Source organism: Prinia subflava, chromosome 6 (assembly GCF_021018805.1).
Source record: "Prinia subflava isolate CZ2003 ecotype Zambia chromosome 6, Cam_Psub_1.2, whole genome shotgun sequence".
NCBI lineage: Eukaryota > Metazoa > Chordata > Aves > Passeriformes > Cisticolidae > Prinia > Prinia subflava.
The window spans coordinates 7,582,156-7,608,230 of record NC_086252.1 but is presented as its reverse complement, the minus strand read 5'-3'; the positions used below and the strand labels follow the sequence as shown (position 1 = coordinate 7,608,230).

The window sequence follows — 26,075 nt, the reverse complement described above, 5'->3', positions numbered from 1 at the left end:
GAGCCCACCTGATGCCCCCTGTCCTGGCACCATCGGGCCACGGGCAGGGCTCCCACACATCACCCGGGGGTTTATTTTTAAACCTGGCTTTTTGGGGGCACGCTTTCTGTTCTTTCTGTCTTCTCTACCCAGACTTTAGTCGGTTCAGCAGGAGTCACTTCCTCCCAGACAAGCCCACTGGGGTCAGGAGCCATCTGGGCTCATCCTTACCCACTCCAGTGCCACGGCGAGCGGCTTTCCCACGCCTGTGCTGTGCAGGAACCCGTGAGTCACCACACAGCCATTGCCTCACCCGCTGCTGACGCCAGCCCTGTCCACAGTCAGGTTTCACTTTTGTTCTCGCACCTGGAAATCCCACACACCTGGAATTTCTGCCTCCAAGCAAGCTTGAGTGGTTCCAGCCTTCAGGCTGGGTGAACCCAAGGAAGCGACTCCATCGTCCCCATCTGTGCTGCTCTCCTGGCACAGCACCACCGGCAGTGATGATTGTGCTGGGTCCCCAGTGCCCTGCAGACTCTGTTGGGTGCAGTGTGATGTCCCCAGTGCCCTGCAGACTCTGTTGGGTGCAGTGTGATGTCCCCAGTGCCCTGCAGACTCTGTTGGGTGCAGTGTGATGTTCCCAGTGCCCTGCAGACTCTGTTGGGTGCAGTGTGATGTCCGCAGCCTGTGCTGGCTTTGGGGAACTCTCCACTGCCAGGGCAGGAGCTGGCACTGGCACGGTTTGGAGGAGCTGTGGCCAATGCAGCCCAGCTTTGCTGGCTGGGCAGTGGTGGAGTGGGACATTGCTGGGCAAGACGCACCAAAGCCCAGCATGGCAATGCCCCATCTCATTAAGAAAACCCCTCGCTGCTGCTCAGGCAGGCCCCTGGGGGCTCAGCTCTGGCTGGGGGTGCCACAAAGATCTGAGCAAGGTGCCCAGGAGAGATCCTCATCCCTCCATCCCAGCTGCCGTGAGCACTGGGGGCTGTGCCCACGGCCTGACTTCGTCCCCACAGCTTTAGCTTTTCTTTGACGCCTCTGAATTTCGTTTTGCATGTGCGAAGAGATGAGGTTTTGCTTTACTTCTCCAAACAGAAATGACATCTGGGAGAGAAAAGCCACAGCGATGGGAAACAGGAGCCAAAGCTGTCCCACGACGATGTGATGCTGCTCTGTGACCTGATGGGTGACCCGAAAGTGTCTTGGCAGGGATCGGTGGTGTGGGACCGTGGTTGGTGGTGGATCACCCCTTTCTCACTGGGGGCCACTTTTATTTTACATCTCTTGGGATTTTCTGCTAAGGTACCCTCTATTCCAGCTGAGCTGTGCCTGTTTGGGTGACAGAAGTGTACTTTTTTATGCAGGTTTGGACTTGTATTTCACAGTTACATTGATCATTAATCTTCTTGTGTTGAATAAAAATGTATCTCCAGTGGGTTTCTTTAATGGGAGAGAAAGAAAAGGCAGAGCCATTGTCCTGTCCACCAAAAGGGCAGGCAAGAGACCCCAGCCCACACCAGGGCTCAGGCTTTTGATTACTGACCACCCCACAGCCTGGGTGGTAGCCTGGTCCTGTGGCCACATCCATGACTGGAAAACCTGTGCCCACCACGCTCTGGGCTTTAGCACCACGTTTTGCTGTCCCAGCTCTTCTCCAAGCTGTCTCTGCATCCAGTTTGGATAAAATGGGACAAGCCACTGTCCAGCCCATGCTGGCCCCTCCCATTCTTCATCTCCACCATGGTTTTCCAGGAAAGATCTGAGCCCTCTGGGATGCTGCTGGAGCAAGAGAAGAGCTCAAGAAGGGCTGGATGGACCCTGTGAGTCACCACCTGGTCCTGCTCGATTTCTTTATGAATGATGTGGGTGATGAGGCCCAGGGGACCCTTGTGGTACCAAGTTCAGTGGTGACACCAAACGGGGAGAAGTGGGTGACCCAGCAGGGGACTGTGCTGCTGTCCACAGGGACTCAACAAGCTGGAGCAGTGGGCTGGTAGGAGCCTCTGGTAGGAGCAAAGGGAAGGGCAAAGTCCTGCACCTGAGGAGGAACAGCCCCAGGCACCAGCACATGCTGGGGCTGCCCAGAGAGAAACAAGCGGGGCAGAAAAGGACCTGGGGGTTCTGGTGGGCACCAGGTTGAACATGAGCCAGGAAAGTGTCCTGGTGGGAAAGCAGGTGGATGGTGTCCAGGGCTGCGCTGGGAGGAGTGTTTCCAGAAGACCAAGGAAGATGATTCCCCTCCCTTCCCTCAGTGCTGGTGAGGCCACCCCTGAAGTGCTGGGTCCAGTTTTGGGCTCCTCAGTGGGAGAGAGACATGGCAGAGACTGGAGGGAGTCCAATCAAGGTCATGAAGATGATGGACAGGAACATCTCTCCCATGAGGAAAGGCTGAGGGAGGAGGCTCAGGGGCTCATGGTGGTGTGACAGCACAGCACAAGCTGAACTGGGGAAAGTCCATCTGAACACAAGAAAAACAGAGAGGCTGTGAAGTGCCCACTCCATCCTTGGAGATGCTCAAAGCTGGTCACTGTCCTGGGCAGCCCGTGCCAGCTGATCCTGCCAGGCCAGCCAGGTTGGGCTGGATGATGTCGAGAGGTCCCAGCCACCTCCATGACCACATCCCTGCCACTCTGCTCAGCCACAGGTGTGTACCTTTACACATGCTTCCACAAGAACTTCTTTTCTTGGACTCTGAAATCAGCACTTATTTCCAAATATCGACATCAAAATTGGGGCCTCCTGGAGTGTTCTGTGGCCACTGTGCAAGGCCCTGCAAAGTACATTTATGCCTTCTACTTTCTTACTGTCTTGGCTTCTTAGATCCAGGTATTGCCCTAATTTTTTGTATTTAATGCTTAATGAAAGCACAAGACTAAAAGCACAGCAGTGACCACAGGAGGTTCCCTTGAGAGGAGGACAATTTGCTGAGAGGTTCCATTCCAGCTTCAGCAGAGGGATGTCAATACACCCTATTTGTGTCTCCAGGCTGAACAGGGAGGAAACCCCAGCCAGCTCCAGTGGCTTGTAGGGTGGCAGCCCTGCTCATCTTCATCTCCCTCCACAGCTCTGTGTCCCACCTGGAAAACTTCAGGTGGAAGTGCTTCTGCTTTCACCTTTTCCCCCTGCTTTGGGGGTGAGCCTGGTCCCTCAGGATAACACGGCCATAAAAGCTCACAAAAGCTGTGCAGTGCCCACTCCTGGCTGCGGCTTATGCCCCCTCCCTGCCACACAGGGAAACTGAGGCCTGAACTCCTGCTGCCACTCAGGAGGCACCAAAACCCTCCTGTCACTCGTGAACCTGCTGTCCCCAGGTGTCTCCTACAGCTTTCAGCATGGGGTAGGGTGTCCCCCTCACTTGCCAGCCACAACCTGGCAGCAGCATTCCCCCCCCAGCCCCAGCATCCTCGGCATCCCGGGCTGAGGCGGAGCAGGCAGCAGGGCTGGAGGCAGCCGGGCAGGTAACAGAGCGGAGATTCCCTGCACCACTTTCATTTTCTTGTTTCCAGCTCTACCAGCCCTGGGTTTTCCTACGAATATGAAAGCACCAGGCAGGGATAAAAAGGTGGAGATGGAGCCAGGCAAAGCATCTCCCTGGGACAGTCACCAGCTCTGCAGATCTGAACAAGGCACCCGTGGCACCTGTCAGGCCCCTCTGCATCTGAGATTTGGTGAATCCTGCCTGGAGTCCTGCTCTGGTTCATCTTCTGTGGCACCTTGCACCGCAGCCTCCTCACCCCATCGTAACCCATCGCCGACTGTCAAGCTCTCGCTGCCAAAATGCTGCGCCTCAGCCTCGCCCTGCTGCTCGTGCTGGTGCTGGGGGTCAGCCTGGGGGCTGCCTTTCCCCATGACACCCTGAGGAAGGGCTGCAGGCTGTCCAAGTACCAGAACATTGCACACGAGGAGCAGAAGGCTGTGGACATGATGAGACAAGAGTTTGTGAGTACTATTGGCAACAGGGGGCTGTGGGCTGGCAGGGGCCAAGGCAGAGGGGATGCTGAATTCAAGACCTGAGTGACAAGGTGCATGTTTTCTGCAGCAGGTTGGGGATGGGGAAGATGTTTTCCAAGGGTGTTTGGGGACGTGAAGGATGCTGGGCCAAATTTCATCCTGGTTTCAGACCCCTCAAAGCTGGTCGGGGTTGTACAACATAGCCAGAAGTCGCAACGAGAGTTTTTCAGTCTCTCTCTTGGTTTATGCCTGCAGGTGAACAACCACAAATGCAACACCAGGCTCTTCCACCGCAAATGGAACGCCGTAGACCTGCCGGTAAGAGCGAGGCGATGCTGTAAAAAGGGGGCACACCTCTCCTGCCAGCCGGTTCCACCTGCACCCGCACCCCCGGGCAGGTCCCCGAGACCCCCATGCTCCATCCCTGGCGCTCCGGGTCCCTAACCAGGCCTCTCCCCCCGCAGATGTCCGACCGGGTGGTGCTGGTGGCGGCCGAGCTGAACCTCACCACGGCCATGCTGGAGCTCCCCGCCGCCCCCAGCTTCGCCGAGGTGCGCCGGCGGCCCCTGGACTTCTTCACGCAGGCCCGGGAGGACGTGCGGAGCTGTGTGAGTGCCCCCCCAGCCCCTGCCCCGCCCGGCCCCGCGGCCGCGCTGCGGGGCTGCCCCTTACCCAGCCGCTCTCCCCGCAGGTGGATCCCTCGCACCAGCCCTCGGGCAGGCTGAGGCACTGGCTGCACAAGCTGCAGGCGGCCCTGCGAGCAGTAAGTCGGGTGCCGGGCTCTGGGGTGGGCGCTGCCGGCCGCGGCGCCACCGCGGAGCTGAGCCGGGCTCTCTCCCCGCCGCAGGACAGCGCCGAGGACACGGCGTGCCTCAGGGCCACCACCATCCTGCACGTCCTGCGAGTGCTGGACAACCTGCGCTGCGCCGCCCTCCAGGACAAGTGCTGAGCGCCCGGCCCACCGCACCGCCCCCGGCACGCCCCGAGAGCCGGGAAAAAACCACTGCGCTGCGCTGTTACTGCCTATTTAAACTATTTAACCCTTTCTCTTACTTACGCGAGCTGCGGAAACAATTTTTATTTTTTTTTAAGGCCTTTTAAATTATTGGCTCGGGATAAGGCAGAGTGATGCCGTTCCCGAAAGAATGTGAATATTCGTATTTACAGAGTACCTTTGTGGGGTTTTTTTTGTTGTTCGCGAAATGTTTGTAAGGAAATCTATTTTTTTACTTGCTATTTATTAAAGAGTATATTCTGCATATTTGCCTGTGTAAATCGTTTTTTATGTGCTATTTAGTATGAAAACTAAAGTAGTTAACCACAGATAAGCTGCCATCACGTGTTTCTACTGTGCTTTTCTGCAATACCATAGCACAGATATCGCCTTGCAAGGACATTGCCCAAAAGGAACCTCGTTGCGTTTAATCTGGGGTCGGGGACAGGAAAAAAAGCCTGGATGTTGGGGTTTTTTGGAAAGCTTTAACAGATTCTGCCGCTTGGCCATGCCCCGGGCGCTGCCCACCCAATGTCAGGAGCAGCGCCCCAGGCAATGAAAACCCGTCCGGAGGGAAACGCCCGCGGGCCGGCACCTGCCGAGGGCGGGGAAAGCCCGAACGCGTGGCTGGAATTCCCTGTGGAACTCGGGGTTCGGCTCCAGCGGGGCACTTCTGCTTCTCAGCACCTCCTTTGGGATCCCCTTTGGGATCGCATGTGGGATGCCAGCTCCTGGCGCTGCTCCCGATTTCACCGCTCGCTTCTGAAGGCTTGCAAGAAATCCCTCTCTGGGACCTCCGTACAGCCACCATCTGTGGGGGGAGGATGTTTTTAGGACATTGCTGTCCAAAGCTGCTGTGGAGTTGTTAGAAATAACCCTGTAATATTTGCTTTCACATTTATGTATTAGCTTTTGCATGTTGTTATTAATTGTAAGTATTAAAAATATAGCGCAATTTATAACTCCTTTTAGCTGCTTGCTAATATGACAGAATTTCTCAGTCTGTGTGCACTGTATAGCCCATAGAAATCGTGGTGTGATGAGTATATCAGATCTATACACCGCGTAGCTGATAGAAATAATGGTGTGATAAATGTATTGTACTGTAGGCCTTAGCAAAACAAAATGTTAAAATACTTCTCTGTAACTGAGAGAACTGTGTAAAGCAATTATGTTGTTTCCCACATCTGCTGGCTGACCTCTCCAAGTGATAACAGTGACACAAATAATTAGATAATTAGAGAAGAAGGAGAATTAGAGAAAACTCGTTAACTCCTCGTTATCAGGGAAGTGTGAAACAACAGGATGAAGCCACAAGAAGGAGTAAAATATATTGACTTGATCTGCAAGATGTCATGCAGGTAAGTCAGAGTGAAAAAACAAAACAAAACAAGGTCCTGCATCATCAAAAGCTCCCAAAAATGTTTGAATAATGCACGAAGCTTAAGAATACGTATGTACCTCAGTAAAGCAACTGTGTATAGATAACACTGCCTTAATGCACTGCTGTGTTCACTGGCCCATGGCCAGGAACACCCCAGTGCTGGATGCTGCCCTTTTTTAATTCCATTATTAAAGTCTGAAAAATATTCTGAGTGAACTTTTCGCTTTTCACACACTCATGATAGTTTCTTACACAGATTCCATCTGATGGACTTGTGCTTCTATATATGGTTGATATTTCATTAGATTGACTATTACATATTGATATTATTTGCATAATGATTGACTAGTCCATCTGGTTAAATAGTCTTCCACTCATCTGCTGCTGGAATGTACAAATAGTTGCTTGATTTAAGCAGGCACTGATTTATTAAAATATGAATATCGATCTAATATCGATATCCAACTGTGACAGACAAAAAACTCTCTCCCAGTTAAAGTTAGAAAGTGTATGTTTATTGCAACAGCTGGGATAGCTCCCTAATGGGCACTGCAAAGATCACAGGTAATTACAAAGCCTTTTATTTACAAGTGTTGAATACACAAAATACAAATGCATATTCATCCCCCTGTCACTTTCTCTTCTCCGCTTCGTATGCTAATTGAGAAAAAGGCCATTAAGCTTTTGTAGTTTGTTCCCTGAAAAGGGTCTGTGGTCCTTTTGTGAGGAGTGGTCACCAAAAGGAGGAAGTAAAATGAGTCTTCCTCGAGTCTTGAGTCTTCCTCGTTCTAAACTTTCAACCTTTTCAATGCAGATGGTTGGTAGAACTCCCTGTTTCCTGTTTTCCAGGACTATTTCAGTGGGTTTCTGGAAACAGGATCTCTTGTGTTGTATTGATTAGTTTCTCTGTTTGACAAGCAATGAGTTGTTAGATCCTGGGTAGATTATCCTAAATCCGGTTTCTTTTAACCATACTCTAACTTTTAACTGATTTCAGCAAAGCTTATCTATTCATTTCAGCTAAATCAGAAACATCTATTGTTAACTATAACCTTAGCTTTTCTCAAAGCTTCAAAATTAGTGTCTCAATCTTAATCAAGAGGTCTTTCCTAGCCGTAATGATTTCTCAGCATTTACAAAAGGTGAGAAAACTGGGCCTGGGGACAGATAACTCCAAGGACATCAATTCCCCTCAGGCGCTGAGGGGCCGCCCCAACATGGCGGCGTTGCCTGAGGGGGCCCCTCAGCGGCAGCCCCAACATGGCGCCGCCCTCCCGGCGGCAAACGGCCCCATCGCCGTCCCGACAAACTCTCGCGAGATCCCGCTCCCGGCCCTAGCTGCGCTCTCGCGAGATCTCCGCTGTGGGGGGTGGAGGAGGAGGAAGAGGAAGGCGGAGGAAGGAGGAGCCGCCGCCGCCGCTCCCCCGGGCCGGCGCCGGGGATGGTGTTGGCCGCGGCAGCCCGGCCCTGACGCCGCGCTCAGGTACGTGCGGGCTGTCCCCCTTCGCTCAGCTCCCGGCTCGGGCCTGGGCGCTCCCGCTGTCCCCACATCTGCCGGCCCTGCAGGCCTCGGCTCCCGGTGGGACCCCGGCCCCGCTCCCCCGCCATCCCCATGCCTTGCACAGGGGCAAGCTGTCTCCCGGGCAGCTGGAGAATTCTCCGGACTCTTGCTCCTTCCTTAAAAATAAGCCCAGCACCTTTCCCCTCCTCCTCTGTCTTCTCGGTAAAGCTTTACCTGCGATTTATGAGTGATTTCTTGCTGTGTTTCGGTAGAATCTGGGATACAGCCTAAGCGAATAATTTCTTTTCCAAACTGGTCACGCTCCTTTTGGGTTTCTTGGTGTCTAGAACAAGTTGTAAAGGTATCCAGGCATTTAATGCCCATCGAAATTGAATTTGTTTGGAATCAGCGCCTGAAACATGGGGGTATTTTTGAGGGGGGAGCTGGTCTGTTGTTTACAGTTTTATTTAGTTTTGTTTTTTCTCTTTTGTTTTATTTATGGCCGCATCCATGACTTTCCAGACTCACTACTCCCCTCTTCTAGCAGCTGTTGTCTTTTCCTTCTCCAGGGAAAAATGGACTGTTTTGTTCTGCTTATTCTTTCTTTCTCCGGGGTAAAATCCACAGTTGCTTCAGCTGAGCCAGCTGGATTTTACATCCACCCTGAACTGTAGTTTCTTTTTAAACATACATCTTGAAGCTGACACTCTCATTACTTGTCAGCGTCAGGGAGCTTGACCTTCGTGTAGATCTCACCAGAGTTTGCTGCTCTTAGGGACTGTTGTGAAATGTATTATTTCCTTTTTTTTTAAGCTTTGCTACTCACTTTTCTGTGAAGCTCTTCTCAACCTCCAAGTAAAGATTATATCCTGGCGTTTTGCATTTCCCCCCCCCCCCCCCCTTTATTTGGGTGAATTAACTTATATGAGTTAAAGAATAAGCAGTTTTTCTGCCATTTTAGCTGTTGGGGGGGCCTGAAGGGTTTGGTTTTGTCAGCATTAAGTTGTTTTTAGCCAGAATATTAAAGAAAAGGAGTTGCCTTCAACTAGCAGCAGGGTCAAAACATTAAGCCATGACAGACTGGCTGTTTTGGCTTCCTGACTTTGGCATTCTGACCACCTTTTACTGTAATTAATTTATCAGTGCAGTTATTTTCTGGAGTGGATGGCTGGCACAGCAGAATTATCTCTCCATCTCAGTCATTTGGTGTCTGTATGTCAGGTTTTTGCCCTGTGAGGAGTCCGTGTTGTGTGGCTATGTGGATAATTGCACTTTGCAGCCTCGATCCCTCTCCTGTGCCCTGGGAGCTGTCTCAAATCTCACTTCCTAGTTGGAGAGTTGATCCAGGAATCCCTCCCTTTCTCCTTTTTATTTATTTTTTTTGTTCTTTTGGCCAGCCAAAGGCAGCTGTGAGTGTTGTCCTGTGGGGTGTGGAGGAGGATGAGGGGCTGCCAGGGCTGTTTTCACAGCCGCTCTTTTGCAGGAGCAGTGTCAGGCAGTGAAGCCAGGTTACAAACTCTCATGCAAGCCTGCCCTCTCTCCAGAACACTGAATTTCCTCTTGCCCTCATGCACTGCAGTGTTCACAGCCCAAACCAGCCCGTTCCTCAGCTGTCCGAGGGCCATCCCCACCTTTAATCACCGCGCTGCTGCCTTGATGATGCTCGTTCACCCCTTATTCATCAGCCTGGCCTTGTTTTGCCCCTCCTGCTCTTTTTCGGTGACCGTGGCCGCGCTCCCGTTGTGTTGCAGGTGGGAAGCAGCAGGAATGCTAACGCTGGCAAGCAAGCTGAAGCGGGATGATGGTGTCAGAGGCCCCCGCGCGTCCAACCCGGCGTCCGACTCCACTCGCAGGGTGTCAGTCCGGGACAAATTACTCGTTAAAGGTGAAGGAATGTATTGAAATATGTTGGGATTTAATGTTTGGGGGTGTGTTGCCAGTGAACAGCACTAAACTGCTTACAAATTCCCACAGGTATTTTTTAAATGTCCTACAGGACACTTACTTTTATCCAGTAATGAAAATCAAAACAAGTGTCCTCTTTGCTCTGTTGAAAATTAGTCTGTCATCAATTAAAACGTGATAAAAAATTGTACAGGAGGAGAATGTCAACAGAAGTATATTTGCCTTGGTAGGAAGGGGTTTTTGAGCAAAACCATCACTGCCTGTCTCAGGAAAAAACATCCTGAAAGTGACCACAGAATTTTAGTGGTTTTAATGTCACAGGTCAGAGGCAGCTTTCAAAAGATTTCAAAAGCAATAAATAGAGACAGAGATTTTGTAGGCCTGGAGTCACTCTGAGTTGAGTGTGAGGTTGTGAATAATAAACCAGTGATTGTATTGCAGTGTGGTGTGTTTTAGGAAAACTGCTGGGTTTTTTTACCAGCTGGTGGAGAAAAAGCCCCAGAGCTACTGCTTGGCAGTTGTGGGTAAAGGGGGTAGTTAATGAGACAATAATTAAACTACTTTATAGCTAACTCAGGGACACCTCTTTCCTGCCCTTCAATATTTTTTGTAGCGTAGATAATATTGTATTTAAAAATCCATAGATGCTGACAGCTTGTAGTTACTATGGATTTAAATTCAGGTTCCTCTTGGTAAGAGTTGAATGTTAGTGGCAAAGGAATGTGTTGTTTAGGTTGGTGTTTCTGCTGAAGATGATCAGCAGCAGCAGCACTGCTGTTGGTGGTGAGCTGCCACTGTTGGGATTCATGCCAGTAAGAGGAAATCCACATTTCCTGGGCTTTTTTCAGAATGATTTGAGGCTGACAAGGCTGTAATTACCTGACTGATATTACTAACTAGCCCTGCATACATTTTTTTTTCCAAATGAGGGTAAATTCTGTCAGATAACCTGGAGCAAGGTGTCAGTGCAAATGCTGCTGCCTCAGCTGGACTGTAGGAATGTTGTGTCCACAATTTTTTCTCTGTGTTATTTTAAGGACAGAGAACTTATATATGCTTTAAGTGATGATTGTGGTCACTCTTACACTTCCAGTTTGGAAATCCACATTTAACTTCAGTTCTGAGGGGGAAAGATTCAGGCAGGAGAAATAAGCTCTTTACCCAGGCTAAGCTACAAAGCCAAATTACTAAATATATATAATCTGAGATTTTCCCTAACCTACAGGTATAGACTTGAGGGGAAGATAACAATGTGAACTAAATACCCTTCATGTGAGGTGCCAAAGAAATTTTACTCTACCCTTAGAGCAATCATGTTTTTGAAAACCATACCCAAGTGTGCAGGGGAGGAAGAGAATGTAATCTATAGAAAATTCACACTGAGATTGTAATTGCTGTGGCTGTGCTAGCAAATCAGCTATCTAAGTAAAATTAAGTATTTAAAAAAACTAAATAAAACCAAGTATTTAAACTAAGTTCAAACTAAGTATTGAACAAGTTCCAGACTGACAAATGCTAAAAGCAGGTCAGGGCTCACATGGCTGTGACAAGCATTGAGTGCTGGATCCTGATCTGATTGTGCATGGGTGAAATGAGTGGTGTAGGTCACTGAAAGAGCCACCATCAAAGGCATTGGTGAAAATGTGCCTTAAGAGAAATTTGCAAAAGCACAACAAAGGTTGTTGGTAGTGTTTATGCTACTGCTTACTGCATGGATAGCACAGGTAAAGGAAAATCAAATTAGAATTAATTTAGAGTGATATATGCCGAGGCTGGAATGAAAAGAGGAAAAGGTAAAGAAAACTCTTGTTTGAGTTAGGAGGTTCAGAGTGAAATCTCTTCCCTTCTAAATTCCTCAAGGAGGAGTCTCAGTGCAGCTGGACCCAGTCTCAGGCTTGGACTCAACAGTTATGTCTAAAAGATTAGCAGAACTTAATCATAAAAGCATTTAAGTGTTACATCAATTATTAATCAGCTGTAAACGTAATGTAGATTCAAGATAAGATGTATACTGTTTTATATTGTGTTCAAGTCAATGCACATAGATATACACACAAATGTGCAAAGGTAGCACACATATGTATGGATATATATGTACACCTGGGAATAGGTATTATAAAATCCCCCCAGAATCAGTGAAATACTCCTATTAATCCCTTTTTGGGGATTACTGGAATTTTCTGAAATTCAGGTGAGAGTGGCACCATTTCACTCAGGCTATAATTCAGCTAAAGAATGTTCCAGAATTGTCAGGAATGACTGATTATTCCTGCTCCCATCTCCCACCTTGTGCAGGCAGCAGGAGTTCCTGGTGCAGTTCAGGAGTGCCTCAGCACTGAGCTCTTGTGCAAGGGCCAGGGCCTGACAGGAATTGCTGAAATTGCAGAGCAGGCCAGGGGTTGGGAGGGAGGATGCATCACCACAGTCACGGTGCTCTCCCAAAATTGCAGCAGGAGCAGCTGGCAGATGCTGGGGACGGTTCCTGGGTGAAATGGGAACTGACAGGAGGAGCAGATCGTTCCAGGGTAACTGCTGAAAGTGAGAGGGAAATGACTTGTTGGGGATATTCTGGTTTAAGCTGCTCAAGCTAAATGTAGTCCATTTGTTTGCAAAAATTCCTAGAATTTGCTTCAACACTTTAAGATAGATCAGCTGCAGCAGCATCCACGATGTTAAGAGCCTGAGTGGAGGTGAACTTCTGACACTGATGGTGTTTCTGGGTCACATAAAGATTGCAGGAGTGAGTTTGGCAGACTGCAGAGCTGCCTGCCAAAGGTGTGCAGTGCTGCTGCTGCAGCTGGACCAGCACCAGTGCTTTTATGGAGCTGTAACAGCTGAGCTTAGGCTCTTGTGCTGGATCCCAAAGTCAGTAGGAGCCTGGAAGAATAACCAGAAGTTGTTACTGGTGCGTGTTTTGGCTGGAGTTACGAACAGAGGACAGTGGCAGAATGGGGGAAAGGCTCCGTCAGGTCAGTGTCCTGGCAACAAATGAGAAAATAATCTCTGCTGCATAAAAGAAGAGAAATCCTGGCCATCAGCAAGGGAAGGGGAGGAGATGAGAAAAGGCCCAGAGTGTTCTGCCAGTGGTGAAGCACCACTGTCCTATTCCTGCTCCACAGTAAATTGGGATAGTCTAATAAATCCTGCAGATGGATGTCTGCCAGCTTTGCTAAGGGTATTGTCCACACACAGCCAGTGTCTGGTTTTTTTCTGGAGGTAAATTGCAGACAGCCTTGTTTGTGTTGCTGGAGAATCCAGTCTGGAGGGCAGTGCAGGATCTCTGAGGGATTTGTTGTCACACTGATGCCCCTGCAACCCTCGCTTGTGTTGTGTCCTGTTCTGATTGAGGTGATGATCACAACCCCAGCTACTCCCGAGTGTAGGTGATGCTTACAAACTTTTAAAGACTTGGCATAGACCAGCTGCATGCTGCCTGACAGCAGGAAAAATAAGTGCTAATTTAGACACTAGGGGTGTGAGGGAACATCTCAGTTGGTGTTTGAAATACTCGTGTCAGGCACTGATCTTGGCTTTATGGATGGATGCACGTTAAACAGGCTTTGTTGCACTTTTGGGGAAAAGCTGCTCTTAAAACACTGGCGCCCTTTTTTAGTTCTTCCTTAAGTTGTTCTTTGCTTGTATTGTTACAGATTCAGGCGTCAGTCACATCTCAGGACATTTAGGTCATTTTATGGATGTATTATGAAGGGAAATCTCTCTGTCACTTAAGTTTTATGTGCAGGGAAGTAATTCTGAGTCGTTTGAACATTCTCTTCCAGCTGTAGAGAGGGTCTAGTAAAGAACAGCTTTGTTCAAAATCATGTGTGACTCATCTGTGCATCTGTTTTCACTGCATTTCCATCTAGGTTCAGTTGGAGAGTAAGGCCCTAGTTCTGTAGGGCTAGTGCCCAAATTAAAATAGAGCAAGCAGTACAATGGCTTCAGTTTTCATTTTGTTTGGTGCTGCAATTTTTAATGTCCTGTTCATCTCTAAGGGGAGCTTCATTCAGCTGGGAGCAGGGGCCACATGACTGCTCCTCCAGGATGGCAGGCATGCAGTGCTGAATTTGAAAAGCAGATCCTTACTGAAAGTTAAAAAGGGCTGAGGACAAACCAAAGTGGTGCTTAAGATTAATATTGCATAATGAAGGTGACTGCTAAATTGAATTGAAGATGGAGAGCATGCCAGGATGGCAGCAGCAGCTCATGGATCACAAAGGTTGTCCCTTACACTGCATTTTTGGTAGTGCACAGAAACTTCATAGTTCAGTTTTATATTACCACTGCTGCTTAGTTTGATTGTGGCACCTTGAAATAATATATGTGAAAATGAGTTAACAAGGTTTATTCCTCGATTGTCTTCAATATCTGTGGCTTTTACAACCATATTTATGTAACCAGAAAATATTTTATGTGTGCCTCTGTGTAAGCCTGAGAGAATGGACGTGGGAAACTGATGGTGAAAGTGAGGTGAATATCCATTGTAACTGAAAATGAGAGAAGCCAGTTCTTTTCTTTCTTCAAGGCTTCAAAAAGAGTAATATCCCTCCTCACAAGAACAGGTGAGGAAAGTTGAGAGGGGAGAAAATACTTTTTTTCTTATACTGGTTTATACTGTTCAGAGGAGCTTAAGTAGGGAATGCTATAAAGATACATGGATAAGAATTAGGAGGCAAACAGCATTTCTGGAATTAATAGAATATTAGAATTAGTATTTAGAAAGTGGAATTTTTATTAGTGTCAATGTATTTAATCTTCGTCTCTAGAAATCTTAAAGAAGTAAATTAAAGAGGGACCTAAACAGGACAGAGTGCTTTTTGAACAAAACCAGAGAGAACCTCATCCATGCTGTGGGATGAGAATGTTCACTTGAGGAAATAATGCTTTTATTTGGTGTACTTAAAACCGAACTCCAGCAGGAAGCACAGAGCCTGATTTTTGTGGAAGACTTTGTGAACAAAGCACTGCTGAATTCTGATTTGGGGAGGTGAGGGAGCAGAGCAATGGGGTTGTGGTGTGTGCACTGAACATTCATAAACCTTGAACACACAGCAGGAGCGCTCCTATTTCTGTCTCGAGAACTGTCATGGGTAGGGAGAGATATTGTTTGTGAAATCATTTATAAATAACTCTGGTGCTTGTGTTGGGCTTAGAAGCAGCTCAGGAACTGCTCAGAAGAGAGAAAAGCTGAGACACAATCCGTTTGCATTCAACTCTTCCAGTGTTTGTGTTGGGTTTAAGTTTAAGCCTTGCTTTTTTGTGGTTTAAAATGGCATTTGGAACTGTTCAAGTGTGTAGTGGGTCAAGAATAGGACTCTGCAAGTGCACCTCCCCTTGGGCTGCTCCTGCACCAGATCACACAAGGTTTTGGGAACACCACATGGACTGCTGGGAGTTTCCTGACACTTGGATTTTCAGGTTGTCTCATCATCTTCATGGAATTTTAACACACAGATGCAGGTTCTCCACAAATTGGCCAGGAAAAGTAGTCAAACTGAATTTTCTGCACTGTTTAGCTGTAGTGACAGTCATTTCTTGAAAGAGGAGCTCAGAAGAACTTTAGATTTGTTCTTTAATTTGGTGAGTTCTTTAATACTGGAGCCCTTGGAGCTCTGTCACTTCCATGCTTTGCTTGTTTACAAATCTCTGTTAAATAACTTGGCAGCCTGCACAAGGGCTGTTTTCTTACAGAGAATGCTCGTGTAGAGATACTGCTTTAAGCAGAAAATGTGCAAGTTAAAACATCAGAATCTGAAAGCAGCTTGAATGCTCTGGTCAAAATGTTTGCTTTCTGAGCAGCAACATACAAAAGTGGTTCTAATGTCAGTGTTGTCACTACCAAAGAGACACAGAATTTGGAAAACTCTCAAACACAGCTTTGCCCTGTTGAATGTACTTGTTAATTGGTGAATCACCAATATTTGCTCATACAGCACAATTCATAGTAACATCTGTTGCCTTACATGATGCTGCTTTAAACATTAAATTATTGAAGCAGATCTTTATCAGCTTTGTCTTTATGAAGTTGTTTCATTCTTAGTTTCAGGGGTTTGTGGCAAAGTTCATTCGAAACCTCAATTTTGGGCCGTTTGCCTTTGTCACCAAAACTTCTGTGTGGATTTATTAGCACAGCATTCCCACCTCTTTGCACACCTTCAGAGAAGGAGCACAGTGCTTCCTTCTCCTGGGTGTGAGCATTTTGTTTTCATGTTTTCACAAGAAAAAACACTCATTCTTGTGCCAAAATGGAGAGAAGCACAGAATTGTGAACACACTACAAGGAATTTTCACACTTTGAAGGAACTCTGGTGGTTGTAAACTCTGAACTGAACCTTGCACGAGGCAGAAGTGAGGCCCTGGCTCAGCAGAACTGCTCAGCCCTTGCTGGAACTGAACGTGCTCAGCCCTTCAATGTCTCCCTTTTTTGGGATCAGGGAAAGGGCAGGCAGGATTCATTAAGCTGAACATCACACAAGCACAGAAAGCAATAAAGGAAAGCAGTCAACACTTTGAAATAATTGAATCAGGTCCTAAACTTTGCACTCGAGTGAAGATTGATGTGCCTCCCGCTAGGAAAGGCTGGTGAATTCAAAGAAAGGAGTGAGGGAATGATCTTACAAAAAGTTTTCATAGCTGCAGCCTTCGGGGTTGGTTGTCACATCTTTCTTTTATCAACCAGGAAGGGAAAACTCAAGTCCTTGATTACAGCTGAAGTTACATTTTTGTGTGTATGTGTTTTATAAATAGTACTTTAGCAAAAGTATGGCTCCAGTGTTGTCTTTCAGTGCATGGCTTTGGTTAAATCAGCTCTGGCTGCAAGATTTTAAGAGTGAAGTTGTGAATTTTTTACGTAAGTGTGAAGCCCAGTGCTTCTGTTTTGGTGGTTTTTTTCTCTTGGTGTAGGCTGCAGATACAGGGTGTGCCAAGCACAGGGGAGATGGTGATGCCTTGGGAAGGCTGACCTGGAACAGAGACTGAGCAGAGCTGGAGAATAAAGCAGATATTTATTGGCCTTTAGGATACACCCTGGGCAGGACGAGAGCCTGGGTGGACCCAGAATGGTCACAAAATGGACAGCTGGTCCTGAAGTCTCACACTTTTATAAGTTTTGGTCCATTTGCATATTGGGGTTTAATTGTCCAATTAAAGCTTTGGGTTGTGAGGTCTCATCCTTCTTGTTCCTCTCTCCAGCCCACCCTTGTTTGTGCTTTTGGGCCTGAAAACTTGCAACCATTGTCCTGGGTTTCCAGCAGGAAAAGGATTTGTTTTGTCTGTCTACTCCGTGAAGAGAGCTTATCAACACTTAATGTGAGGTTCAGAAACACACCCTGGGCAGCAGAGAATCTCAAAAACATGACAGCTAAAACTGAAGGCATCAGTGGGAGTCAAATAAGCATCATTCCCACTGCAGAGAAATGCCAGGTTTGGTAAGCATGGATAGCAGGAGGAGTTCTGGAGAGTTTGTGGGAGTTGTGATGAAATCAATTTGGATTCGGTGCCAGGAATTCTGAGGGACAGTTTCCTTCAGATGTGCATTTTTTGAGAGCTGGTATTGAAATCTCTTACATGCTGTCAGCCCGAGTAAATGGGCTGTGCCTGTGGAGGCCTGAAAGCAAAGTTAGAAGTGGAAAATAAGACCACAGGAAAAGCCAAAAATGTTCTCAGGTTGATTTCCTAGCACTTCAGAAGTAAAGGGAGGAGACACCTTGATGCATCTTGTAGTTGACAGTAAGATTTCAGTAAAATACACAAAAGCAGGGATTCTTCCAGCAAAGGTGACTCAACAGGCTGAGGAATACATTGCATTTCCTAGGGGCTGTGGAACTGAATCAGGATGCTTCCTTTCTTTTATGAATTTTAGGAAATAAATAAAAGGAAAATTTAATTGAATATGAGTGCATATCAGTAACAAAAGCTGTGCTTTGGAAATGCCAGTGCTCTGTGTGGTAGCAGCCCTGGTGCTTCAGTCTTGGCAGAGCTGAATTCCCCATCAAAGGAGGATACATTTGCTATGTCTGTAGGGCAGATGAGCATTTTTAGTAATGAATTGAGTGGCTAAAAGAGAAATTTCAAGGTAAACTTCCACTGCAGCTTAATTATATTTTTAAGTAAAATTGCATTTACGGGTTGGTTTAAATTAGATCTGCCAATTTGGACTTGAAGAAGGGCTTTATGCTTGCATAAATAATGGTTTTGTTTGTTTGTTTCTTCTTTCAACAGAGGTTGCAGACCTTGAAGCTAATTTACCTTGTGAGTATAACATTTAATAGTATGCATTTTGAGGGGGAAAGGACCATTGAAATGAACATTTTGGCTGAAGTATGAATGCTAATGTTAGTTATTAATTCAGGAAAAGCTGTGCAAAGCTCCACCTCTCTGGCTTGAGCAGATTTTCTCTGTTGCTTTCTCTTATGGAACTGTGGAGAACTGGACTCCTTTGGAAGGAGTATTGATAATTTGCCTCCAGTTTTTGATTGCTGGGGAGTGGCAGCAAAACTTCCATAAAGCCCCCAAAAGGTTCCTGGGACTCCAAGGACTCCTGTTCTCTCTTTTTTCTCTCCTTTTGGAAACAGGAGATTCTGATTTAGGGGCAGCTCTCAGGGAACATGAAGTCACCCTGTAGCTTTTTCACTTCAAGGTGTAACCTGATGCCTTTGATAATGGTGAAAATACTCAAGAAAACTAATTTTTTGAGAGTGATCCATATTCCCTAAAAACAACAAAAAAAAGGCAAGATAATATGGTTTTACACCTGAAATCTTATTGGAGAGATTAGCCTTTCTTAAAGGCAGTTACAGAGAATTTACACAGAATTTAAAGAGTAATTTTAGGTGAATTTTTACAGTGTGGGTTCTGTTATAGGGTGACAAATACCTGAAGAATGTGGTTTCAGTTACTGCAATGTGAGTGCATTACAGGGTTTGTGTACAGTTCTAGATAAGTTTTTCCAGGCAAATGGGATTTATAACTATGATCCTATTTAGCTCCTTGACTACAGAGAAGAAGCAGCCAGCCTGATGGGTTAAGAAGCTAAAGACTGCATAATATGAGTGAAATGTCTGTGATAGATCTCTCTCCTCATGCTAGCCAACAGTGGAGAACTCAGTCTGATGTAAATTATTCTTTTGCTTCACAGGTACATGTAAAGTGAATTTTCCTGACCCAAACAAGCTTCATTACTTTCAGCTAACTGTAACCCCAGGTAATTTTTTTAAAAACATGTTACTTTTGTTTCTGTGTGTGTTGGTGTTTAGGAAATGTAATTCCAAGAGGAATTCCAATAAAACCTTGAGGCAAAGTCTGGCTGGAATAGTGATTATTTTATTAATGGCATGGAGAAACTGGGCTGAGTTTTGACAACCAGATTCTAATAAAAAGACCTTCAAAAATGAACAGGGTTAGGAAATAGTCAGATCGTGTTTGTTTACTTTTATTAAGAACCTTTTTCCTCTCAGCCAGTTTAAAACCACCTTGATTTATTTTTGCATTACACTACAGCTCCCTTGTACTGATTGCTTGGTTCTGCAGAGCTGTAGACAGAGGTTAGCAATGCAGAAAAACTTCAAACCTAGGCATGCTTGAAGATGCTTAATAAGGAGGAATCTCTGAGTCTTTGGTTGTTCAAATATGTGAAATCAGTTTTTTTATTAACACAGCTTGAATATCCTGTGAAGCACTTGCTGGCAGGCTGGTCAGTGAAAGCATTTTCATAAATTACCAATTTCATCTAAGTTTCCTAATAGCCACCTGAAATTAGGGTTTTCTGTGCATTTTAGTAAAGAAGGTTGTGTTTTATGGATTAATTTGCATGGAAATTTATTTAAATTTCACATGCACGTGTTGTGTTTGAGACTTAAATGAGAGCATTGCTTTGTGCAGTGCACTGAATCAAGCTGGATGTGCTGGGATCAGTGTCCCCCTGCCAGCTCGTTCTTGTAGGTGCTCATTTTCTGTAGGTGCTTTCTGAAGCAGAATTTGGCTGAGGTGTGTCAGTCATCCTGGTGTATCAGCTGCAGAAACAGTGGGATGCACTCCTGGAGTGCCTGGAATGTTTGTGTAACCCAGGACTTTGAATTCACAGCAGCACTAGGTGTCACTGTTGCTGTTCACTAGCCCAAACCAACGGGCCCTTCCTTCCCGCAGAAATTTTGGGTGGTCTCTGTTAACATGTCCGTTCGTGTGACTCCCTTTTGTGATGGAAAAACGAGTGAGGCTGCCCTTGGCAGTGTAATTAAAAATCAATGCAAGAGCTAATCCAGAACTTTGGCCCTGTCATTTGTGTAGGAGTTGTGCTCATAGTTACTCAGTGGGTGTTAATTCTGCTTGCACCAAATGCCCTTCACTTTTTGATGCTGCTTTATGACATTTTGGAAAGGAGCTGACTCTACAAGAACATCACTGTGTGAATGAGTGGTGTATGAAAGAGCTGTCCTAACTCCAAGGTGTCAAATCCTAGGAATTGTTTTGTCTCTTCCCTGCTGTGCAGCAGGATGCTGCAGGCACAAACCAGCTGTTGAATGCAGAGCTTGAGTTTTGTGCCAGCTTCGTTGCTGAAATCATCTTGCCAATGAGATGATCTTAATTAACATTTTGTTGCTCTAAATATAGCTGCACAGCTGAAGTCTCTGCAATTGCAGCCTGCCCCAAGTAAACAGCTATTTTCAGCTTTGCATAATTCAGGTGTAGAATCTTGTGATCAGCCATAGCTTAGCATTCTTAAGGCAGAACACAATACAGACCAAGAAAATCTCTATTATTTTCTGCCTCTCTTCAATGTTGGAGTTTTCTCTGTGCTAAATCTTAGTTTTCCTTGAGGCAGCAGAGTGGTTTTCACAGAAGTTTTATGGCTCAAGCAGGCTTGAGCCAACTCTTTTTGTATTGTCTGAACAGTATTGCAGAATCTTGACTTTTTCCTATGCAGTCATTTTGAATGTGGCTGGTCTTGAAAGGACGGCAAAAGCAGCTTCCTTAGGATTTCACAAAAAGACTAACTTGAATAAGAAAATAAACTTGACCACCAAGCAGAAATCCTTTCAGGTCCCTTTCTCAACACCTCTCACAACAACCTCTCTCAGCCAGTATTGAATGCCACAAAATTATCCTGGTGACAGGAAGTTTTTAATTTAAAATGATTTTGTAGAAAATCTTAATGAGAGTGACTGCGTTTTTTCCACATAACTGAAGAAATTCCAATCCCTCTACACTCCAGCTTTCTGCAATGCCCCATCAGTGGATATTTAGCAGCACATGCTAGAAAATGGCTAAGACTTGGATTTTTCTGCTGCAGAGGACAAAACTTTGTGTTCCCAAGGCAGGCACTGCTGGTTTTCTCTGCTGTCTGAAGCTTCTCTTCCCTTTTGTCATCTGAAGCAGTTGTTCTGCCTTTGAAAAATACCCTTGTGCCACCACTTGCCTCTGTTCTTATTTTTGCACCAGTATCATATGGGATTAAAATCTGGGGAAAATAAGGAGATAGATGCTAAGAATCCAGGCTTGCTGCACTGATATTTGGAGCACAAAATTGGAAGCTGAGGACTAAAACATGGTAATGACCTGGAAAAAAATAAAGGAGGTGACTTCAGGTAGCTTATACATGAAAAAAGCCAGAAGGATAAGTGCAGTAAATGTGATTTCCCTGCAGTTCCCAGGCTGTTGGACTTTGAGGTTGGTGTAGATATTTGAGTGGCACTCTAGGGAGATTAATAAAAACCCTGTTTTCTGGTGAAATGCTCACAAATATTGGTGAGCATGGCTGATTCAGGGAGCTGCTAGCCAAAGTGCATCCTTTGTGGCCTGCCCTAATTATCTTGCATTTTCTTCCAGACTGAGGAAATAATTTGGTTAAGTGTTTTCCAGAGCACTTTGAGGCATTAAAACACCCTGCAAACGCAAGCTAAGATCAGTCAGGTTGTTGGTAATGAAACTTGAGACTGAAGTGGGAGGGATGCTTGCTCTGTTAATACAGATTGAAGACAGAAATTTAAGCAGTAGGAGGAAAACTGTGGCTCAGACTTTTTAGCAAAAGTCTCTGTGGCCAACTTCCTAAGTTATGTGTTAAAGCTGTTTCGTTTGATGGGTTTATTTTTAGCTTTCTCCTCACTCTTAACTCTGCCAGAACTTTTTTCTCACCATTTTCCATGCCTAAAAAATTGAGGATTTCTCTCCCAGTCTGAGAACCTATTTCCTTGAGATGCTGAAAGATGACTTCATTGTGAAAGGTTAAGTGCAGGATTTCTGCTGGGTACTGAGGCTCTCCAGAATTTTTAATATATATTTGATTGGTAATGAGTAGCTTTATTGCTGCTTTACAAACCCAGAGGGAGAACTGTACAAAAGAGGGGAGATGTCTTGCTCTCCTAATTGTATAAATATATGTTTACTTATTTGATAGCAGAGCCAATAGCTTACCCAGTGTGGTTTGTGATTAGCGATTGGTGTCAAGGTAAAACCAAAATATAAAATAAGTTGTAATTTGAGGCACTGATGAATACTGAATTGTCTCAGAGGAAGACTTGAGCTGAAAGTTCTTGAATGTTTCTGTTGGACAGAAATTGCAGTGAGTGTCCATGAAACCTGAGGATTTTCTTGGACACAAGACACATGTGGATACATCCATCAGCAGGCATTTATTTCATTTTAGCAGGGGTGGAATGTGAAGAGCTGCTGCATGCTTTGCTCCAGGCCCAGCAAATCAAGGAACTGGTGAAATTAAGCCAAGGAAAATAACTTTTGTACTTGGAAATGTGATAATTTCTGACATTTGGTTAAAATGTAGTGTAGTGCTAGATGGTGGATAAAATGCAGTCAGCTGTCTGTTCTGTTGGGTAAATGTTGTGTTAGAGCTCCTAGGGATATTGGACTATTTTCCCAAAGATTTCTTTCTGGAACAGCTTCTCACTCTGAGTGTGTTGCACATTTGACAGGTAACAGTTTTACCAGTGGGTATCAGTGTAACTCACCTCTTCTTGTTCTTCAGTAATGGCTTGCTTTACTAATTCTTCTCTCTGTATATTTAAAAACAAAAGATAAATGCTTTTATCCTGCTTTTTTTCTTATAAAAATCAGTGCATGTCCCTTTACTTTTTGTTAAAGCATAGCATGCCTAAAATTGCTTCATAAATCCAGCACACTTCAGAATTGAATTGGAGTGGGGATGGAGAATGGATTCGAAAAGCAGATCAGGAGACAGCAACCTGAAGGAGGATGTTGATGACCTACAGCAGACAAACTAGGTTGTTTTTCTGGTTTGGAACAAGCTAGATAATAACAAAATTCCTCTTAGTCTTTCTGTAAACTATGGATTGTTTCACAGAACACTTCTTTGCAGTGTTGATTTAAGAAATATAAAAAACCTGCATCATACAATGCTACCCAGCCCTCCTGGCCTTCACTGGGGCTGGAGTGCTCAAGGTGGTTTGAGCCAGAGGTGTCCCTCAGGTGTCTCAAACCTTCAGTGTGGGCTGGGTACCTGTTTCCCTTTTTTAATGAAAAACCTCAGAAATGGCAATGCCAGGTGCAGTTCAGATCACTTGCAGGCAGTTCAGCTTCCAAACTCAGCTCTTTCAAGAGTTGCAGGCTGTCATCCCATTCTATTAGCCCTGGTTAAATGTAAGTAGACATTCTAATCTGTCCTATTTGAAAATTCAGCCATTTTAATAACTCAGGTTATTGGTTATTATATAAGTGAGGTTGGCAGAGAGGCAGACGTGTTTTTCTAGCAGATACATCATGGTAATATGATTAATAATAATAATATAAATAAAAGAGCCTGCTTGCTCTTACTGAGGTACACTGTGCAACGTGCTCTTGCACACATCATTCCCACTGCTCACCAGGATTGCCAGCACAAGTTTGGGAAGGTGTGCTGAGTCCTGGAGCAGGAATTAGCAATGCTTTAGGAAGTGCAGGATTTCTCCAGCTCATTCCAAGGGTCACTGATGTGGTCCTGCCTGCCACGTGCCAGGGTTTTCTTCCCACAGTGACAAGTTCAGTCCAGGGTTCCTCTAGCTCTAGCCCTGTTCCTGGGGTCAGGATGGTGGATTTTTCTGGGATTGTTGGCTCTCCTGACTCCAAATTCCTCCTGTAAAAAAGAAGAATGTTGAGAATGCAAGAAGACGCGATGCTCACACTTTCCTTGGATTAGGTGGCAGCTGGTGGTGCAGCCAGCTTAAGTATTTGATCATGATTCTGTGCTGTTGTTTTAATCTTGGTGTTTTTCTCTTATTTAACTATTTCCTTGGTTTTGCTTTTCTAGATGAGGGCTATTACCAAGGGGGAAAGTTTCAGTTTGAAACTGAAGTTCCTGATGCCTACAATATGGTGGTGAGTATTTATCATTAGTCTCATAGTTGTCATTTTAGATTTTCTTTGCAGGTAACAGGACTTCAGGGGGAACTTGGCATTGAGACTGAGAAAGGATCTTTTGTCTCTTAATAAAATAAGTCTGCAGCTGTCTGACAGAAGCTCTTGCAAGTGCAGATGAGTCAGACCTGAGTGTGCTCCCTTCTGGCTGAGGTTCTGCTCTCTCCTGTTAATTATGAGACCTGCATTTAATGATTATTCTCATTAAAAAGTTACATATCTAATAATGAAATAAGGGAACCAAAAGGAAAAGGTTGGCAGTTCTGTAACTCCCGCCCTCCATTCTTCTGCTTTGTTGGCTTAGATTTGGTGTTGGTAGTTCAGAGTTCTTTCAGAGAGGCTGCAGAATGTGTAGGGGAGGATCCTGGAGAAGAATTTCAGGGAAGGTCTTTGGTTCCTGCTCAGCTGAGCCTAACTTGAGCATTATCTGTGTGTAGCAGTTGCAGTCACAGCTAGGGAGTGCTTGCAGTTGTGTGGGTTTGGTTGTGGGATGTTTGAAGTTCCCCTTAACTTTACCAAAGAACTTCATACTTTGACAGAGGTCACCCTTATTAACTTTAGTGTACTCATTTTATTTCCTTCAATTTTTGTATTCCATTTGTTCACCTAAACAACACTGCTGCAGGACAGTGTGTGCTGTGTGTTAGCAGGAGAGCTGAAGTTCAGTTCTGATCTGAGTTGTTTGATTCTCAGTTCCCATAATTTAAAAGTCTCTCTGGTTAGTTATGGTTCCCTGCTCAGCACTGGCAGGAAAATCTACAGCAAATATTAATTAAATATTTTAAAATTTGAGCACCTCTCATCCAATACAAAAAATTTAAAAGTTTTGGAAAAATGCAGGAGGTTGAATGTTGGATTGGGGTCAGGTTATTAATGGAAATGTGTGCTCCCCAGTATTGAGGGAACCATGCCAAGGCTGTGGTTCGTTTCCTGCCAGGCAGAATGGGGCTGAAACAAGTGGTCCCTGTTTTCAGGAGAGCTCTGCAGACCTGCCAGGGCTGTCAGCCCACGGGCAAGGTGAGGATACCACACCTCTGCACTGGCCAAAGGAGTGGATACGTGGAATTGTGATGTAGTGGAGGAGCATAAAATAAATCAAGAGGAACAATTTGGAAGATTTTGTCTTGTGGCCTGCAGCCAAACCACTCCGTGCTTTGCTCTGTGTAGAGTTCAGTTTCAGCCAGGCTCCAGAAGCTCTTCAGGAACTGGTGGTGGAAAGTGGCAACAAATATCTAAGAGCTGGACTGTAGTTCACCTCCAGGAACTTGTATCCCCATTAGGCCCTCCTGGGGAATTCTGGTTTTCCAAACTGTAAAGAGAAGAGCTGGAGTTACAGCTTGGTTTAGCAGAATGCTTTGGGACTAGGCTGGTGTCCAGAGAAAACATTTCCAATAACATTGATTCCAGATTTCTCTTAGGAGCTGCATTCCTTCTCTGGGTAAATTTCTTCATTAGGGAAGAGTTACAGCTACAGGATACTGATCAAATTAAGTATATAAATAAGATATAATTAAAAAAAAAATACAAGATCTGGTGGTACACCTGTCCTTTTAGAATGCAAATTTATCAAGAACTGAAATTCTTAATTTTAGATGAGGGCTCCCAGAGCAGAAGTGGCAGCTTGGAAATGGAGAAGGAAGTGAATGTGGTCAGTGCCCCCAGCTGGGGCTGGATCTACCTGTGCAGCCAGTGGTGTCTGAGGGGAACAGGAGTTTGAGCAAGGAAATAAATGGATTTTGGGAGCTTTGTTGTGCAGAGTGTCACAAGTGTTCAAGAGAAACGTCATCCTGAGGAAATCAAATCTCTGGATTTGTTGGTCTGGGGAGGGTTCAAAAATGACTTGGAACAAGTTCCAAGAAGTTTTAATCTGAAGATCAATTTTATGGTAGTGCTGCAGTTGTCCTTTCTGTCTAGAAGTGAAAAAGGAGAGAGAGAAAAACCTTTGTCTTACTGTCAGGAGTGGGTTTTTCTAACTTTTAGCAATGAAAATCACTTTGAAA

At 45.4% G+C, this 26,075-nt stretch overlaps 2 protein-coding genes and 1 long non-coding RNA gene across 3 annotated transcripts in view; 2 read left to right on the top strand and 1 right to left on the bottom strand.

Annotated features, from left to right (window-relative positions):
• Positions 1-67: 67 nt before the first annotated feature.
• LOC134551959 (uncharacterized) lies at positions 68-4,742 on the bottom strand. The gene is made up of 2 exons (XR_010080728.1): positions 4,603-4,742; positions 68-4,242 (listed from the first exon to the last, which is right to left on the bottom strand). It is a non-coding gene; the product is annotated as an uncharacterized LOC134551959 (long non-coding RNA).
• LOC134551958 (interferon lambda-3-like) lies at positions 4,251-4,879 on the top strand. The gene is made up of 2 exons (XM_063400090.1): positions 4,251-4,544; positions 4,622-4,879. Exons 1-2 carry the CDS (start codon positions 4,344-4,346, stop codon positions 4,877-4,879), a joined length of 459 nt encoding a protein of 152 aa, XP_063256160.1. The 5' UTR covers positions 4,251-4,343.
• A 2,757-nt stretch (positions 4,880-7,636) lies between these two features.
• The window catches only part of UBE2F (ubiquitin conjugating enzyme E2 F (putative)), a 52,051-nt gene continuing 33,612 nt past the window's right edge, over positions 7,637-26,075 (top strand). Inside the window, exons 1-5 of the mRNA XM_063400084.1 lie at positions 7,637-7,791; positions 9,561-9,694; positions 17,935-17,964; positions 18,851-18,916; positions 23,969-24,036. Of these exons, the coding sequence (XP_063256154.1) occupies positions 9,577-9,694; positions 17,935-17,964; positions 18,851-18,916; positions 23,969-24,036 (282 nt within the window). The 5' untranslated portion in view covers positions 7,637-7,791; positions 9,561-9,576. The remainder of the gene's footprint in view (positions 7,792-9,560; positions 9,695-17,934; positions 17,965-18,850; positions 18,917-23,968; positions 24,037-26,075) is intronic.

Bases quoted from the DNA above. Each gene is read 5' to 3' on its own strand.
- LOC134551958 (XM_063400090.1), top strand. From the start codon at position 4,344: ATGCTCCATCCCTGGCGCTCCGGGTCCCTAACCAGGCCTCTCCCCCCG. The intron at 4,545-4,621 runs GCCCCCCCAGCC...CTCTCCCCGCAG, and splicing joins ACGTGCGGAGCTGTGTGAGT to GTGGATCCCTCGCACCAGCC.